The 19,295-nt window shown below is 38.8% G+C and overlaps 1 protein-coding gene across 1 annotated transcript in view; it reads right to left on the bottom strand.

The window, feature by feature from the left end:
- DLG2 (discs large MAGUK scaffold protein 2) overlaps positions 1-19,295 on the bottom strand; it is a 718,789-nt gene that overhangs the window by 580,158 nt on the left and 119,336 nt on the right. The window contains exon 2 of the mRNA XM_041414252.1: positions 3,680-3,760. Coding sequence (XP_041270186.1) covers positions 3,680-3,760 — 81 coding nt within the window. The remainder of the gene's footprint in view (positions 1-3,679; positions 3,761-19,295) is intronic.

Here is a 19,295-nt window from a genome sequence, read left to right as displayed (position 1 = left end):
TCAGCACTGCAAAACTAATATTAACTACTAATCGAGTCCTCTCAACCAAACCTTGCTATTTTAATAAAAATTTTCCCACTCCAGGTTAAAAAACAGTGAACAAAAATTAATTCAGAAGTTCATGATCTAGAAGAATTCAAACTTTATCCTCCACACATATAGGCCAGGACGTGGGTGTACTGAGCTTTTTTAATGAATTAAAATGGAAGGAAGTGGGAAGGAAGTAAAAAAGAAATAAATGCTTTTATTATGCCAAGTAATACAGCTCTACATTTCTCCATTTGAAGTACTGACTTGGGAAGGTGATAAAATGCATTAGTTCTATGAGTTTAATCTCCCTCCAAAACACCATGTAACCCCACCTTCCCATGCAGAAGTTTCTTCTGACTCAGCACCTCAAAGGCACCTCAGAGATGTGGAGTTTCAGGCACAAAGCACCATTGGATCATTGGAATCCAATGTATGTAACACTGACAACAACAGCTTGTCTTAAACACAAGCATGCACGCCCATTCCAGGAAAGCAGCTAATCCTGGAAACAAAATAGGACTGAAATTACTGCTTTACTTAATGGTTTATCTTATGTTCTCACTTTAAAAACACCTGCCCAGCCTTGGTTTACTCTTACCCTCATTCTGCTCTTCTCTGCTACTGTGAAGAATCTTCTTATTCCCAGTCATCCCACAGGAACATGCTGTCTTTAAGCCACATCTCTCTCTGGAAGAATTTTTCTCCACTCTAGTCTCTTTTCTCTCTTGATATTTATTTATTATCTTTATAAATTGCAGATGCCAAAACCTGGTACAATATTTCTTTCTACAGTCTCACTGTTGCACATACCAATAAAACCACCTCCTTAGTCTTAATTTTTAGTGAGGTTTTTTTACATTCAAGTTAAAAATACAAGTGCCACTGAGCTGCCTGTTCTTTCCCCTGGAACATTCCTAGCATCACTTATGTCAGCTGTAGGGGTCCCTTACAGTGCCATTGCTTCCTTCTGGCTGTGTAATACTTCTCTCCTAGAGACAATTTTGACAATTTTGTTTGAATGACCTCTGCAGTCTAGACTGTAACTGGATTGCATGATCTGATTGCTGTGTCCTCCTCTTTTTTCCTAGTGTTTCAATCTTAGCATTATTTTCAAATTCTAACATCCAAGAATTCATGCAGCTTTCCAAAGGATTTGTGAAAATATTGAAATATGTTGTACACACCCAATTCTAAACTGTGGAAGGCTGTGGAGAGAGACTGTTTAAAAGAGAATGCAATTACAGGACCAGGGGGAATGGTTTCAAACTGAAAGAGAGCAGGTTTAGATTGGGTATTAGGAAGAAATTCTTTACTATGTGGGTGGTGAGGCACTGGCACAGGCTGCCCACAGAAGTTGTGGATGTCCCATCCCTGGAACAGTTCAAGGTCAGGTCAGATGGAGCTCTGAGCAACCTGGTGTAGTGGAAGGTGTCCCTGCCCAGGGCTGGGGGGCTGGAACTAGATCATCTTTAAGGCTCCTTACAACCCAGGCCATTCTGTGATTCTATTTTATGATTCTATGATCCCTCAAAATTTTTGTGTAAGGGTCATTTCTCATTGATTAATGCTTTGAGATGTCAATCTTCAAGGAATACTATTTTGATAAATTATACTGTTTATTTTGTAGTAGATGAAATGCAAAATTGAATGAAATGCCTTACAAAAGCCTAAATAACACCTAGTACTATTCAACAAGTAAATTCACATTCTGAAATGAAGTTTATCTAGCATAACTGCTTTTCTTTAAAACTATGTTGACTGTCACTAATTTCTTCCTACCACTAATTTTTCCTTAGGCTTGCTTCTTTAGCTAAATTCTCCTTAATCATTCCAATATTTTTTCCAGGGCTGAAATAGAACTAGCCTGCTCTGCAGCATTAAAAAAGAAAATGGCATGACACTCACATTCCAGAATTTTAAAAATTCACCAACAGATCTTTCCAGCCTCCTTTTTTAAGGCCCATAGGTGAAAGTTATCAAGTAATGAGCCTTCTGCTTTATTTATTTTATCACTGGCAGATGTTGTTTAACATGCTTTGAAAGATTCAGTGCTGTTTATACAGTAGGGACACTGGATCTCCTACCACCATATGGGCTTGCTAGGGAGCAAACAGCACTTCCCTCCTACTGTGTGCCACTCAGTATTGAAGAGGTATCAGAGCTTTTGTTCATCTTTGCATGAATAAATGACACGATTAATTAAACAGTGATTGACTGGCATAATTTCTTGGTTTTGGCGTTACAAAAAACCAGTGCAGATTAGTTCATTGACATACAAAATAAACCAAGAAATAAGCTTTGTCAAACTTTTTTTGAAATCTTAGAAGGTAGAAATTGAGTGTCCAGAATTGAGTGTCCAGATATATACTGTAAGAGTTCTTGTCCATTATGCTTGCCACTGAATTCATCCTAGGTTACCACCTTAATCATTAAGTATTTTTGGCCCTTACATTAAGGAAAATTATCTAGACATACTAAGCCATTATAAATTGATGTCCAGCTGGCAGAGAGCTGTGCAAGATCACTCAGAATGTTCATCTGTCCTATTTATCCCAGAGTCTTGTTAACCCTGGATAACAAAGGATACCAATTTGGACATCAACAACATATCACTTTAGACTACTTTTACCAGAAATATCCCATTAGTGTGCATTATCTTCATATCTTAATCAGCCTTCTTTTCCTCCTGAGACTGCAAAGGACCCAGCTGGCCAACAGCCAGAATATCAAGTGTCTCACACACCTATTATCATAATGGCAGAAGGTCATACACTGAAAACTGAGCACACAAATGCAACATAAACTAAACTGAGTATTTTGATAACAGAAATTTATGGAGGTTACTATTCTGGTGCAATAGCGACACTTGTACTTTTGTCTGATTTGGAGGGGTTTTTGTACTTCTGGTTTCAATGACAACACCTCTACTGGGAAAATTCTTTGATTAAAAAACAAATAAACAAAAAAAAAAAACCAAAACAAACCACAAAAAGCCCCACACCAAATCAAACTTCAACAATGCTTTTTCTATCAGGCTCCCCAGGTCTGCAAATATGCTTAGTCTTCCTGTCTTATATCTTGGTTTGGTCCTTCCTGTAACATCTCAGAGACTGATTGTGTCTCAGACTAACAGGCAATAAAAAGATAGAAATTTCAAAAAGATAAAGGTGAAATTTTCCTGATCACTTGAGATACCAAAGTCAAGACATTTACACCTAAGTTATTTGACCATAAGGACGTCTGGACAATGGAAAGACAAAATCATTTCCAGAGCACAATCCCCCTTCATCTAAAGGAGCCATCCAAACCAGGTTAGAAGAACTGTGATCAGGACAGGTCTCTCTGTTGATTACCACGGCAATATTGTTGACTTACTCAAACATCAAAAGTCAACTCAAGCCACATGGTTTTCCTAATAGCTCACACTGTTTTCAGTTTGATCAGTATGTAGCCAAGACTTCTTGCATACCACAGCATCTTGGAAATTATTGAAACATTTGCACAAATATGTACTTTTTAAAATTTGAAATGGGCCCTTTCGGGTGCAGGGAAGCATTGGTGGAGAAAAATTGGCAAAACTATGAAGCAGCAATTCAGAAACTATTTGCTTTCCTCACTTACTTCTCACAGCCAACTTCACTACTCTCACCTGTGTATTAGTCCATTCCATTTCAGGAAAAGGTCCCAGCTGAAGGCCTCTACCTGTGGGATTTTCTTCCTCCTGGCCTTTCTGGAAGTACATAGAGACATCTACTCAGGACATGTTCCAAACTCAGATTTTTCATTGTCTTTGCATATGGTGTTTAGTTGTGTAGGTTTGCTTCCCAGGTGGGTTTTTTCTGGGGAGTGGGCTCATTTATTCCCTTGAAGCTGTAAATTAGTATTAATACATGTTGAATTGCCCAGAGGCTTTATTAAAAAAAAAAAAAAAGGTATTATATTATATACTATTAAAAATATGAGTGCTTATTATTGGTTATTAATATCTCTGTATTAGCTATTTATCACTGAAGGAAGAACAAGCAAGTTATGCATATTTTACAAGAATTAACACTGTACTACTGTATTTAGGTTAATTTTTAGTATGCAACATCTACCAATCTCTAGTAACTATTAGCAAATGAAGCAAGAAGGCTACAAGGAATAAATAAACATTCTCTTGACAGTCCACCTCTTTCTAGCTGTAATTAGAAATAACCCTGTTTCTTCTAAATTTTAAAACCCACTCTAATTATCACTATGAATTTATGAAGTTTAACAGTAGGAGGTTATATATTTGCTTTTAATGAACATCAGGTTTCCAATTTTTTTTTTTTTTTGTGAAACAGAAAATCTATAATGAGTTCTTTCTCCCACATAGGCATGAGTCAATGCCATTGTAGAAAACACGAGTTCTTAACAAACAACAACAATATGGAAGAGCCCTGCCAGTAAGGAGAAACATAAGGAAAGGATCTCAGTTTTTGTTGATAGCAAAACTACCATATCTGTAGCCATGCATCCAACAGCATTTTTACACAATGTTTAATAAACACAAGACTAAAAAGAATTTTTACAAATGCCATATTCGTTACGATGCTTATGCAATGCTGATCCTCACCTTCTACTAGGTTACTTGAGAGACTTTTTGTTTCTCTTTTAATAAAGAATACAATTTTTAAAAAGAATAAAAATCATACATCAGTTTAGGCGTGAAAGGAAATGAAGATCACCTATTTCCAACACCTTCCACTAGACCAGGTTCCTCAAAGGCCCATCCAACCTGCACTTGAATACTTTCAGGAATGGGGCATCCACAGCTTTCCTGGGCAACCTGTGTCAGTGCCTCACCATTCTCACAGTGAAGAATTTCTTTCAAATATCTAAACGTACCCTCTGACAGTTTTAAGCCATTCCCCTTGTTCTGTCACTGTAAGCATTTATAAAATGTCCCTCTCCAGCCTTCTTGTAGACCCCCTTTGTGTATAAACCCACTACTTTTTTTGTTTAAAAGGTAACACTTTTTCACTCTTCGTCTGCAAGATTAAGTCTTTTTTAACATCAAGCATAAAGCACAGCAAGTATAAAACCACGAGGCCAAGTCATTCAGGGAAGTCTCAAAACTCTGTTACTATAAAGAATGGCTAATAATAGTCCAAAAGCTCAGGGTGTAACTTTTCAGTATATAGTTTAAGGAAAAGGGACTTCTGCCTCTGCTTAAAAAGATTAATACTGTCATACAACAACATTTTTAAGAATTGAGGCTTATAGTGATGCTGTCAGTCTGCAGTCATTTAGCTGTGTCAGCTAGGAGCAGAGTCCTTTGAGACATGGGAAAATACTGAGAATGGTTTCAGGCTTAAATTCCCTGAGTCACTCTGGAGAGTGCATCCCCACCTCAGTGAAGTGAGATGAATATTCAGTTGAGCTTACACAGAGAGAATTTTTACATTAAAAAAGTCTAGAGTAATTTCTTTTACAGTGTAATGGGCAGCTGTGGATTCCCTACCAACAGCACCAAGTCCACCAGGAACAACCATAAGGCATTTGATGGAGTCCACTGGGGCTGATGCACCTTGACCACAGCAAGCTTCTTTGTACGTGTATTTGGTTCTGGAGACTTTTGAGAAGAAATGTCTAGTACCCTAAACACACATAGAAGAAATGCCCACCAAGCAGTAAGCATGTCCCTGGACAGAGGAAACACCAAAATCAAAAATACAGAGTAAGGAACACCTCTGTTGAGATCATTAGCTAAGGAGGAGCCAAGAGTGAGGTTCTGTTGCAAAATGGCCTTCATTCAAGATATGAAGAATCACTCTGTATAAGGACAAGGGTAATAACTATTGTGCTGTAATCATTGATGATGAGACACCAGCAGAACTGTATAATTTTGGGGCATTTTTTTAAGATAAGCACTTAAAAAGCCAAAGAAAATCTACAGATGAGGAATGTCACAACCTAGGGAAGACTGAAAACAGGATATTACATAAGGATAGTGATCAGTTATTTCCAACTGAGAGAAAAAACAGGGAAATCACTCCAAATTTGCAGCTATGAAAAAAACTTTTAACTGCTAGGGTGATGAAACATTGAAAGTCTCCAGTCCTTTCCATTTCTTACAGGCTTTGGCTCCATGAGAGGCTTATGCCCTAGTAATTCCAGCAATTTTAATTTGGAACCAGATGATTACTAACCAACTAAAAGCAAAAGGCATGTTCCTCTGTGCTAAGTTAAAATAGAATAAATACATATTTGCTTCCAAGGTAAGATTTTACAATGCCACTAGTGGATGCAGTGGTTGTAGAAATGTAATCCTCTTCATAAAAAACATCTTTTGAATAAACTCTACTCAAATGCAAGTAAGGTAGCATCTAAAACAGAATTCATCATAAGCATCAAAGTGTGAGCTAAAAATGTGGCAACCCTAAAGGTGAGACTGAGTTTCCCAAACAGAGCATTCTCATGTCATCAGATGCATTAAGGTATTGTTTTGTCTCCAGCTGCCTCTTCAAAAGGGAATGGGTTTCCTTCTGCCATTTCTGACAGCCATATGCACACCTCAGATCTTACAGGACACCTAAAATAGGACTATATGCCCATCTTAGACAACTGAATATCACCCCAAAAAGATTTTTTTATTTAAAGGAAGTCTTTTCTAACAGACATTGTTATTCATACAAGCTATTATTAAATGCAAATATATAGTTTAAAATTTTTGGGGGCTATTTCATAGAAAATCTAAATCTCCTGCTCTTTAACTAAAAATATTTTATAAAAATTACAAGTTTCCTAAATGTTACGAACTACTTTAATTCCAAAAATCCAAAATCCAATAAAAGTTATATACAAGACCTAGAGCTGAACAAGTTTCAGTGTTGAAGTACACCAAATTTAGAAGGATTTTAATACTCTTATAGTCCGGAAAGCCTTGTTAATCTGTAGATTAGGAAGGATCAGCTTATTGCCATGGAAAAAAATTGTGCCTATTAAATACCCGGAAGTCCCACACTCCAACAAATATTACCTTCACACAAGAACATCATGCAGCATTATAAATAAAGTCAGCCACACCAATAAAAATGAGGAAAAATCAAGTTTTCTGTTTTAAAGTCTTCAAAAAGAGATCTCATGAAAATCTAAATAGTTCCTGCTAATCATATGTAGAGGGCATTGAAGTACTGCTATGCAAAGTAGAGTAATAAAATATGAACATAGGGAGAAGAGATGTGCGAACAAAACTGATAGTATTTCTAAATAAAGCCACGAAAAATTGTTGCACTCACAGGAACTTCAGTATACTGAACAGTATCTGGGATCACAGTGCTAAGGTCAAGTCTGTTCCTCATGCCAGTGATGCAACTACTATAGATGAATTCCAGAGAACTGAGCATGAGGGGATGAACTTCCATGGTGAATAATTGCTTTTAAACTAAAAATTTAATTTATGTCAGACAATGATAAAAAGGCAAGTTGCAATGAAAAGCTCAAAAATATATAGGAGGCTACAATTTTCTTCTAAAATTTGAGTCATTCTTTTTATCAATTTACAACAGAATAATGAACAGCTGATAGCACATTGGAGACAAGTCCAAAAATACTTTTAAAACAGGCTTGTGAATGAAATGAAAATTCAGGAGCAGCAGATGGGTTTAACTGCTGTTAAATGCAGAGTGGTTTCCAAGAACATGTTGTATGTAATAATAAATAGCCAGAGACAAAGTTTCCCCAGCAGTTTAAATCCTGAGCATACAAGCTAAGTGAGGGCTTTCAAGCTTTGGCTCACTGCAACATCCTCACATTCTACCCTTGTCTACAGCAGCAAAAATGCTTGTTATTAACAGTGTGTGCCAGCAATGAGTGCAATTACAGCAGCACTGAGCACAGTTTCACAGGCAGGCAGGTTTAACATAGGCTTTCTGAAACAAGAATAGTTCTTGGCTCTGCTTGGAGGTTAATCACATTCAGCACCAGGGTATCCATTCTCACAGTGGATGATTATGCCAGTGTACCCAGTGCCTCAGTTTGTGCATACGTTTTACATAATAAACATTAGAAATTGCCTCCCCTTCCAATTCTTGATCTGGATGTTGGCACTGGGATGACGTAATGCATCGAGAGTTTCTGCAGTCATGCTTTGACTGCCCCCATGTTTCATGCCCTCTTGGACTTCAGCAAAAGTGGAGTCCCAAATGTCCAGAAAAACACGCAGCAACTTTTTTGTTTGTACCTCAACCAGTTCTGGCTTCATCTCCTAATCCATCAAAAAGTGGTTTTATTAAGTGACAGCTGTGATTAGGTTAAAGCTTCTGCACTTGCTACCACATATTCTTATACTTGACTGACACAAATACTTGTGACACAGAATGAAACTGGAACTTTTAAACTCACAGTGACGCACAGAGGCACAGAAAGAGAAGGGTTCAAAAGAATGAGTGCAACTGGCAGAGGACAGAAATCTACATCGGGATCAAACCCAGAAAAAAATCACTGCCGCTGTCTCCTGTTAGTCCAATTGCTTCTGTAACAACAAAAGATTTGTGAGGAACTGTGGAAAAGAGAATCACTGGATTCAAAGAAGCCTCTGGAGTTCAGAGCAGATCTACACTACAATATACATGTGCTCCTGCTCTGACGCACCAAGGATGATTCTGGTTAGCTACTCCATAATACCAGTATCTGCTTGATACTGTCTTGAATGAACTCGAGGGAAAGGATTATTAGGGGAACAAATGACAGAAAAGAAATGTGAGGAACCAAATGAAAGAACTGTATTAGAAAAGAGGAGAGATGTCAGGCCTTCATGTGTGCTACCAAGCATAAGCTTATACTGTTGCTAACCTACTACTTGTCACTGCTGCTCTAGAAATCATGATTTCTATACTTTCATTGCAGAAACCATTTCTTTTTCCAACTAATTCTTTCAATAGAAAAACAGAAGATATGACTATTGCAAAACCACTTCTCTCTAATCCTAGTACTATACTTCATTCATGAAATGGATAAAATTAAATCAGTCCACTGATGCTCATGTGGCATTCAGGGACTACTTGTTTCACAGGGATCTTCTAAGAGCTTTTATCCCTTGTCTGATACCTACTGAGAGGGTTACAAATTAAATTGTTCTATAGTCTAGGAAATTCAGCCATTAAAGTAACAGTCCCCAAAGGATGCCTTTCATTCCAATCCAAATATTAATGGTCAGAAAACATCACACATGTAAGCTAACATTCTTTTGGTCACTCCAAGAAGTATCTCTGCTAGAGGTCGTTTGGAGAATCCAGAGCCATGGCTTCTGTCCAACACATCTCAAATGAAACATCCTTACTGTTGCTGTCAAATGGATGCAGAGGTGTTTGTGTGCACCCTGTTCTGGTTGGTCGGACCTGCTGCAATGCTGCAGCACTAGTACTTCTAGAAATAGCTGAATCGCCCAAAAAAAGGAGGCTGAGGAACATGCTCAAGCCTGGACCCTCATTATCCTCATTGTTAGATGTTACATGAATTCCTGGTTGCTCTGTTTATTTCCAGCTAGCTCCTTCCAGGAAAAAAACTGCTCTAGAAGCCAGACTCATGTAGTGTAGACACGAGTAAGCACCTTCTGTTGCACAGTGTAGACACAGCCGCTTTCTCCTACCAGAGGCGCACAATACCATTACCTGAAGTACAAGTACCCAGGAATTCAAATTATATCAATTATGTATTTTTCTTTTCCCATTTGAAAGTGTGCAGAGATTTTAGGGGTGGTTGCTGGCAATGCAAACACACACATTCACAGGTTTCTCTTAATCAGAGCTATCAGCGACAACCACTTCACTGGAGGCACACTGGAATTTCAAAGTGGTGACTACAGAGCACCACTGATTGCTGACTGATTTTGCAATGGTCATCCTGAAGGGGGTTGTACATTGTTTTGACCAGCCATTGACACAGGGAATTGTGGGGATAAGAGATTACATGAATAGAACTAGTCTTCACTGAAAAGTACGTAAACACACACTCAGTAAAGTGTGGTCTGTTCTCAGCTATTGCTCAGCCTTTTGTACTATTAGCACAGAAATGGATCATATACATGAGCTCCTTTATCACAGAAGCATTTTCTGATATTGGCTAATTATCAAGCACAAACATATGGGACTGTAGGGCTTTTCTTTGGCCTAAAAATGTAAACAAATAAAGGTCTGGGTTTTTTTTCTGGAGAGCCATATTTTTTTCCTAACAACCATCATAAGCCTCTTTTGCATATTATACCATGGTATATTCTGCAGGACTTCAGTCACTGATACTGAAGCAAATCCAATGTGTTTTGCAGCTTCTCTCATGAGTTGTTCACTCTAAATGACCCTCATTTTATTATATTTTATTCTGTAACATTTTGGGAATTATTGTAATGTCCAACTTCTATCTGCTCCACATACCTTTTCCAAAATTGATAATGAGTGTTAAATATGTGCAATATGTGCCACTGCCAAACGTAGTCATTTTCCAGTGTCTTACCTTGAATCTGCTCTGGCAGCCTCTGTGCATGTCTCCTTCGAGACCAGACTGGTTATTAAATTCCATTTATTAGGAAACAAATTTAGGCTCAGGACAATTTTTTTTCCTAAAGCTTTGTCAACTGCATGAATGATTTTGTCTACAAACAGCAGCTCTCTTACAGATTTATATGCAGTTCGTGAGTCATAAATTTCACAAACAATAAAAGTTTTATTTGTGAAAAAGTGAGTATTTCTACAAGCATCAGTTTCTGGTCAGTACTAGTTGAAACTGATTTCCCAGAAATAAGAGCATGAGATATTTGCACCCACAATCTAAAGTCTCCTTCTTTATTACAGCCAACTGTTTGGTCCTTATCACCTGTACTGCCAAAGCCTTTTTCAGGCTTCACAGGGTAGAATAAGAGGATTGAAAGAAATTTAGCATTTCAATTATGGAGATAATAGGTGAAATAAGATCCTCTAATTCTCTCAGCTTCCCAAATTCTGTAGTAAGACTACAACTAAAACATTAATGTTCCTCTGTTGCTCTCCCCTCAAACAAACCATGTGCACTGAGACACAGATGTCAGCATGGATCAATGAGATTGAGTACCAATACCCCCAAAAAGCAAATCTATCATATAACAGAACTAGTTCTGCTCTGACCCAGCAGCCTGCTCTGTCCCAGAGAGCACCTGGTAACAGCTTTCTAGTCTTTCTTGGTCCTACTCTAAAGCTATCACAGATGTGTCTCCTGATCAAAGATTTTGGTTGTCCAGCACAATTCAAATGATAATAGTAAGAAAAAAATATGCCAGGGGTGGAAAAAGCATTAATGTAATGTTTTTCTAAAGTATCTATTGATATATTGAAATATCAAGCTCATAAAATTTATCTGGCAAAAATTTTGACTGAAATATGTTCCCCTTCTTTTTGTTCTTACCAAAGCTAATAACTCTGATAGTCCTTAGGAAAAGGGTAATTTACTGAAATGTGTGAATGGGAGACTGTACCATGTCCACGTGTCTCCCTATGCCTCTGGAGACTGTAACCACGCTCATCAGCTGAGATGATGGTGTGTATGCCATTTTAGTGCCAGAGAAACCTTTCTGGCCTTCAGCTGTCACTGGAGAAAGTCATGGGTTTCCTACCCATGTAGGTGACACATGAACCACAGACATACTGGGGGATGTATGGAATGACATTTAAAATGCTGATAAATATCTGTGTCTTGGCAGGTTTGTTATCCCTGGAGAATATTTTTCCAACCTCCATTCTGCTTCCTTCAATTTTAGGAGCCATTTTGATGAGCAAAAGGATGTCCCATATTTTCCACTAGTAAAATAAATAAATTTTCCCTAGTACCATTACAAGCGTCTTCCCATGTGCTGATCATGCAGCTAGTTCAACACTGCTTTAGTGTGGGGATTCCTAACCAAACTTTGCTCTTCAGAGACCCCTCTCCCTGTCTCTTTTACACACTGATGTGTCCATGCCTCTATAACTGCAATAAATGCAACACTGAATCCTGTTACTACCACTAGTAAATTTACTATCCAGTATTCAAGGCTAGCAGTGAAAACCACTATTTTTGGCAATGTAACAGTGTGTGTGCCATGGCCAACTTCATAACTGACCCATTTGCTTCCAGTTCAATAGTGTATTTATCTCCAAATGAGCTGCTGCTCACTGTTCCTGTGAGGATTCATCTGAGCAACACACATTGTGGCTCTTGCCAGCTTTTGCAAAGTGATATAATCCATCCTCCTTCTCACATCTTTCCTTTAGTGACACCCAGTGGGTTGGCTTCTGTTAGCTAACTCTGCTCCTCAAACTCCACATGCTTTTTGCTGCAGAGTTGTGATGCTGTACACAGTTCTTTTCCCCTACAGTGTGAAGGATCTCAATTAGGACATAATTGTCCACCTACTACTCTGAGCCCAAATTTGGTTCTTCCTTTTGTTTATCAAATTCTTACATCTCACCTTTCAGAATTCTTAGTGGTGTTCCTGAGCTTTGTTTACCCTCCCAGTCACAAGTGCGGTGTTGGGATGTGACTTGGGCACGCTCAATCCCTCCTCCACTGTTTTGTGCCACAGGAAAGCTAAGCAGGCTTGATGTGCTCTTGGAAGAGCTCCAGCTGAATGACTGGCAGCAAACCAAGGTGGGCTGTCCATAACACAGAAGGCAGAGTCAGTGCGTGTTTGCGGCGCACGCTGGGGACCGGCCCCGTGGGCAGCACAGCAGAGCACACCCATGGGCAGAGTGTCTCCGTGGGCACGGAACCAACGGGAACTCTCACCAGAGACTCAGCCCCCAGAAACATCACTCACAGCTTCCACAGCCTTTTGCATCTCTGACTAAAGCCACTCTTCATATTCCATGCTTATGGGGCACAAGCACTCCACATCCTTCTTTGCTTCAGTTTTATACTATTTTTGGCTGGGACAACAAAAACTAAGATAGTTGGATATCTAAAATAATTGAGGATTTCAACCTAGCAATTGTTAGAAAAGGATCTGCATTTTACTGGCATTCACAGCTTGCAAAACTAGAGTGGTGTCACTTTCGTTATCCTCCACCTTCCTGGAGAATTCTAGCCTTGGTGAGGCAGACTTTGAAGTGTTTCACCCTCCTCCTCCGTGTATCTTCTGTGTTCCACCTCTGAATCCTGTTCAGCAATCCGTTTGTTCTGACAGCACTTGCAAGAGGGCTCTTTTATGCCTGGTTTCATCTAGCTGGGAATAACCACAGAAACCTGATGTCACCTCCCCTGACCCAGAGACTGTGTCTTACTGACATGAGCACAAAGGTACCCACTGATTATATCAGAGAGGAGTAATCTAAAAAACATTTGTCATTAGGCTTATTGCAAATATATCCCACCTGATTTTAAGGTTTATTTTCAAAGCTGTTTTTCTAAAACAAACACAGAAAATTTAACTACAAATGAAAGAAAAATAATTATGATTAAAGACACTGGGGATTATAATTGTGCTGTATTTTCAAGTGCCTTCAGGGGCATAAATATACATTTTTGCTTTTGTGCTATATCCAAGGAAATAAAAACACCAGTTCAGAATAGTGTTGGCAGGAAATCTCTATGCTTTTTAATTTTGGCAGGATGCTAAATATTAGAGGCTAAATATTATTTGACCTCATGACTCGCAGGAAAACAATGTGTACTTAAAGCACAGAAATAATTGCTCTACTTCAGTATGTCCAGCTTTCCTATATTTAAAGGCAATTCACCATCTGAAGACATTTCCTAATTGAATTGTTCTAACATTTAAGCCCACACCCCAATGACAACAGGATAGAATTTTTCTGAGGTTTCTTGCTGCATATTTCTCCACTCTTCAGATGGATTCTTAGTGAGTTAATATTTACATCTGCTTTGTATACTCACAGCTCTTCAACACAGTGAATGCTAGTTTCTGTCCTTAGGTTTATATCTTGGGGACTTTAGAAACCTGCAAATCTTTAAAATATTCTGGGTGTCTGCTCAGAATATATTTATACACACATTATACTTATGCTATGTATGTATAATGTCTCTTGACTTTACACAGCAGTTCAGAAATAATATGGTTATATTCAGTAGATGCAAGGATGTGTATTTATTTGTACAGGAAAAGTTTTACACCTTCAGTTCTTCCTCTAAAGTATTATTCCTCTTTCTGAGCCATCACCCTGAAGAATTATGTCACTGAAAATAAAGCTAAAGGCAAGCACAGGGGAAAAAAAAATAAGCTGTAGTTTTGAAAAGTACTTTACATAATACTTGTAAAACTCACTTCCAAGAACATGCTATTGACAATCTCATGATAGTCATAAAAATGAATAGTAGCCTTTAATGTCTTCACCATCCAGACATGTTTCACAAGGATCTAATATGTGGTGGGTTTTTTTAATCACAAAACTTCCTCTTATTCACTCTGCCTGCAAAAAACAGATGAAGTTTCTTACAGCTGTTGGTCTCTCCGCACACCAGCGGTTAACACCTCCCTCCCCTGATCACTGGGCCACCTTGTTCTCTAAGAGAGTGATGGCTGATGGGGGCATTTTGGAAAAACTGAACATGGGTGAGGCAGAAGAAGAAAATGAAGAGACTAAGAGAGTGCTTCATGGGAATGCCTCCTGAAAATGACATTCCCTCAGGTGATATTGTAGGGTATGGCCTGATAGTTACTCCAGGTCAGGACATCATGGGGACAGTTCCGCAATGTCACCAGACCCCTGCACCCTCCATAATCCTTGATGAATAGGCAAACAATGCCTAACCTTGAAAAAAATGTTATGGGTGAAATTAGCTCAGCAGTGTCAAGTGTTAGCATCAGAGTGCAATGTGTAACCAAATGTTTCATACTAGTGAGCTCGCCCAAAAAAAAAAAAAAAAGGATGCCAATTTCATCTTACTCTCTCTTCAGATTCATGGCTCCAGGGTGTCTGTCACAACCACAGCTAAAGTTGAATAGTGATAAATCACATTTATGAAAGGTTAAGGCATAATGTTTTAGCTGGGATACTTATCAGACTGGACAGAAATTAAAAATCTCCTCTACATTTTAACACTTGGCTGGAGAAATAACAAAAATAAATAATTTCAGATGATATATCTGGTCTGATTAACATCTTTCTGACCACCAAGTCCTAAAACATTCTGACCAGGATAATGCATGCTCCTATTTTACACAAACATACACACACAGTGCATAGAGGCTACAGAGTTAAGGTTGCCATGGGAACTTCACCTCCAGAATTTTTGGGTTTGTATAATCAAAATAACACAAGTACAATGTTGTAATGATTCAGTTTTGCCTTGTAATTAATTATGTTCACATTTTCTTTGGGTGGGAACTCTATCTGATGGGTACAGCCCAATATGATAATTTTATTCAACATTTCGAAAAGTTAGTTGTCTATGCAGGGGATACTTGAAACTTGAGTCACTGTGCAGAAATGGCTTCAGTGTAGCACAGAAAACACTGCATCAGTGTTAAACCGGGTGGTTCAGCTGCTGGAAAGGGAAGAGTCCATTGCTCTATGGCAGCAATGAACTCAGCACAATCTCTGCCATTGCACTGCAGGCTGTGCCAGCCTTGGCACAGGCAGATGCTGAGGTATGGAAAGAAGCAGAACACTTCTGGGAATTGATTCCTCCCCTCCAGCAGTTGCCATCACCCCACATATATTTAATCCACCAGCACCAGCAATCCCCAGCCTTGGTCACCAGGCTATTTGCCCTCAAATTCACTGTTTCTTGGTTCATTCTGTTTTCTTCTCCTGTGCTCTTTCAGGTCAAGTCTCAAATTCTCCTGGATGTTCTGAAAACTTGAGTTAGCTCTGAGCATAGGAATACACTCAGACTCGCTCTTCTGGGTTTTCAAAAGAGCTGACCTACAAACCTCATTGATATTAACGACAAAGTGTGCAGCAAACAGCCTTCGTCAACAAGTCACCCTGACGATGGCTTTTCTCTCCTACAGAAGTTGCATGAAGTTATCAGAAAAGAAGAATGGTCATGGGAGCCCTTGGCCTTTTCAGTAAAGGGACACTCAACCTTTTGTGCTATCAACCTTTAGAGCAAGACATCCCATTTAAATAAGCAGCAGCCTTTCCTCCCCATTTGAACAGTTGCTTTCTCGGGAGACCTGGACCTTGCCATAGGCTGTTTGCAGAGCAGAGGATACTCACACTGAGTATGGAGAGATCATTATTGATCTAACTGCAGTCATGGGACACTGCTGACCCCAAGAACAGGAGCTTCAAAGCCTGCATTTGATATACACATACAGAGACTGCTGTCAGTGCTGAAGACATGGAAAATGGCCTTTCTGAAGAGCCAGCTTATTTATTTGAAGTGGAAAGGAACTAAAAACATTCAAGTTTTTGGCACTGTAATTAAATGAGACCACACCATATATATGTCCATATTGAGAAAGGAGTTCAGTTAAAATATTCAGTATAAGTCTCCTCCCTAAAGGAATAGCAGTTAATATATGTTAAAATATAATTGTATAATTGGAACTCAACTGTTTGGGTTATGTAAAAGGTGCTGTAGGCGTATCAGCTTAGACAGAGGTAATTAGATCTTGTATATTAACATTTTTCCCTTAAAGGGATAATCAGCAATACTTTTAGTAGTGGAGATGCTCAAGCCTAGAACCTTGGTGGGAAAAGGTATCTCACTTAGCCCTCTGTTTGCTGTGTTCCTGCCTCTGTCACTGACTGGACTGAAATAATATTTCTGCAGTAGAGTACTTGCTTAACACAATCCCATGTGGGTGTCCACACCATGGCAATACTGCCGCACCTTTTAGTGAAATCAGCATAAAACTGAATCACCTGCAAGCATCAATTGTGGTGCCAAAAGAGGACTAGTGGCATTAAGTATTGCAATACGCCTGCAGATTTAGTAATGGGTCACGCACTGAAGCCACAGAAGCCTGTGGCAGGGCCAGGAATAGAAGAAATCAGAGCTCTATTGTCTCCTTGAGTCAAGGGTTAATATTTTATACAGATGAGAGCAAACAGCCACACACTACTGCTTAGCTCAGTCAGCCTGAAGGATACAATAACAACAAATATGGTTTTACTCACAGGAGGCTGAATGACAATCAATGCCACTACAGCTTTGGAGTATCCAATTGAAGCCCTTGAAAAATCAAGTGGGCGCACAGGAAGATAGGCTACTACGCCATCATAGGATGAAGATAGGACCATGTTATGAATTTCTTGGATTTTCAACTACACTGTAACATTTTCAAGAAAACAGGAGCTTTTTATTTTGAAAACAAAACACTGCATCTTTAGAAAGTGGAACAGCAGAGCACAAATTGAAGCTGTTTTTTAGTTTTAGAATTTTTCTTTTCAAGATAAAAGAAGAAATGTACAGTTCCAAGATAAAAGAACAAATGTACAATTCCTCAAGCCAGGAAAACAAAACACAGCCAAACAAACCACCCACACACAAGGACTACTCCAGGTATTTTCTAATTTCATTGCTGTTATCCATGCTTGTCTTTCATATATACAAGAAAAACATTCCAGGAAAGAAAATCCAAGAAGAAAACCCAGACTTAAAGCTTTTCATTGAGAAGTTCATATCAAACTTTGGAATCCAACAAAAATCTCAACTGAAATCAACAGAAGGTTAATCCAAACTGGAAATATTTCCCCAGTTTCATATTTCTCCCTTCATGCCTGCTGAAGACCTCCCAATCACTACTCTACACTACTCATATGAGGCTTTCAGAAGAGTTTGAGGAACAGTACAGGTATTTTGTTTCTAGGTAAGCCAAAGCCTCTCTTGGTACCTGAAGGGTTTTGGCTTTGTTCCTAAAGTCTCAGAAGATCAGGACTTGTAGACTGAAATAGCTGGGTAGCCTAAACAGAGATCTCTCTTCAATGCTTATCTGCATTGATATAAGAGTCAAGAAGAAGGAAAGAATTGTCACCAAGACCCATGGGACAAGCTCCCTGGTCTTCCCTTATTTTGACCCACACAATGTATATGACAGACATCCATTCCCAGCACAAATATAAAACAGCTCCTTTTTCCCTAAGCCCACTTAACTAGAAGTTCTCAATCCACTTACAGAGGATTTTTTTTAAATGCAGCTATTTAGAACAAAAAAAAAAAAAAAAAAAAAAAAAAAAAAAAAAATAGCAACAGTTACAGAGCTCCTTAAAATAATTCCGAGCCTTTTCCACTTGCCAGTTTTCCACAGTGCATCTGTTCTGAAAATGTGTTCTCCATTGTGGGATTGCTCCTGAACCTGACCTGTGTAGACAGCAGCTGAGCACAACAGTGCGCTTTGGAGCAGGGAATAGCAGCAAGTCAATGGGCCTCTAAGAAGTCTGCACCCTCCTTAGGGGTCAAGTAGTAGCTCAGAGCAAGCTGCTAAATGGTTGTTTGTATAATCTCTGCAGGCAAGCAGAGTGGGGTATCTACAGCCAAAGAAGGTATGAAAACAGCTGTAGTTGATAGCAAACAATGCCAGAAGGTCACCACCACCTGGAGGGTGGTTGTTTCAAACAAAAAAGCTGTTGAGCTCAGGCGTCTCTGCTCATATTTAGAGTGCTTAATTATAGATCATATTTTTAGCGTTACCAAAAACACATTGAAAAAAATAAAGTGCTTTGCTCTTCTTTCGGGATCTCACCTGTTAAACCATAAATATGAACCTATAAGGTCTTTTTCTTTCGGGAATGGCACTGGAACTTTAAGCATCATTATAGAATCATGTGTCGGGCATAAAATTATTCTAGTTGCACACCATAGGTTCAAGCACACTGTTATAAACGGGAGAAATTCACTTAATTTTCAAAAGTTCACACAGAGAAAATGTAATTTGAAGAGTTAGAAGTTCAAAAAATGTTCAGCTCTTTCCAGTTCTCAGCACCTTCTCTTTTGTCCTGCAACAGCTTCATTATTTTCTTATTCTTTGCAGTACACAGCAGTCTTTTTGAATGAAAGGAAACCCCTCCACATTAGTCACAACAGGAACATGAATTTTGCTTTGCAGCTGGCGAATGAAGGTTATCAGAACTTTCATTCACATGCAGAAGATAACAATATAATAGCTAAGGAACACTGATGAAATGCTGTGTTTACTCCAATTTATCAGTTTTGCAAGCTGTGACTTGTACTCAAAAGAGCTACCTAATTCATGACTGCAGTAGTCCTGTTTGGTAAATTTTGTGCCCTAAATTCAACTAAAATCCAACAGATACCAGGGGGTCATATGCAGTGTTATACTTCATACTCATTTGATGCTTTGTGGAGCTATTTTATGATAGGAA

This window comes from Onychostruthus taczanowskii, unplaced genomic scaffold (assembly GCF_017590055.1).
Source record: "Onychostruthus taczanowskii isolate IOZ18803 unplaced genomic scaffold, ASM1759005v1 scaffold44, whole genome shotgun sequence".
Lineage (NCBI taxonomy): Eukaryota > Metazoa > Chordata > Aves > Passeriformes > Passeridae > Onychostruthus > Onychostruthus taczanowskii.
This window is presented reverse-complemented; position numbering and strand designations above follow the sequence as displayed.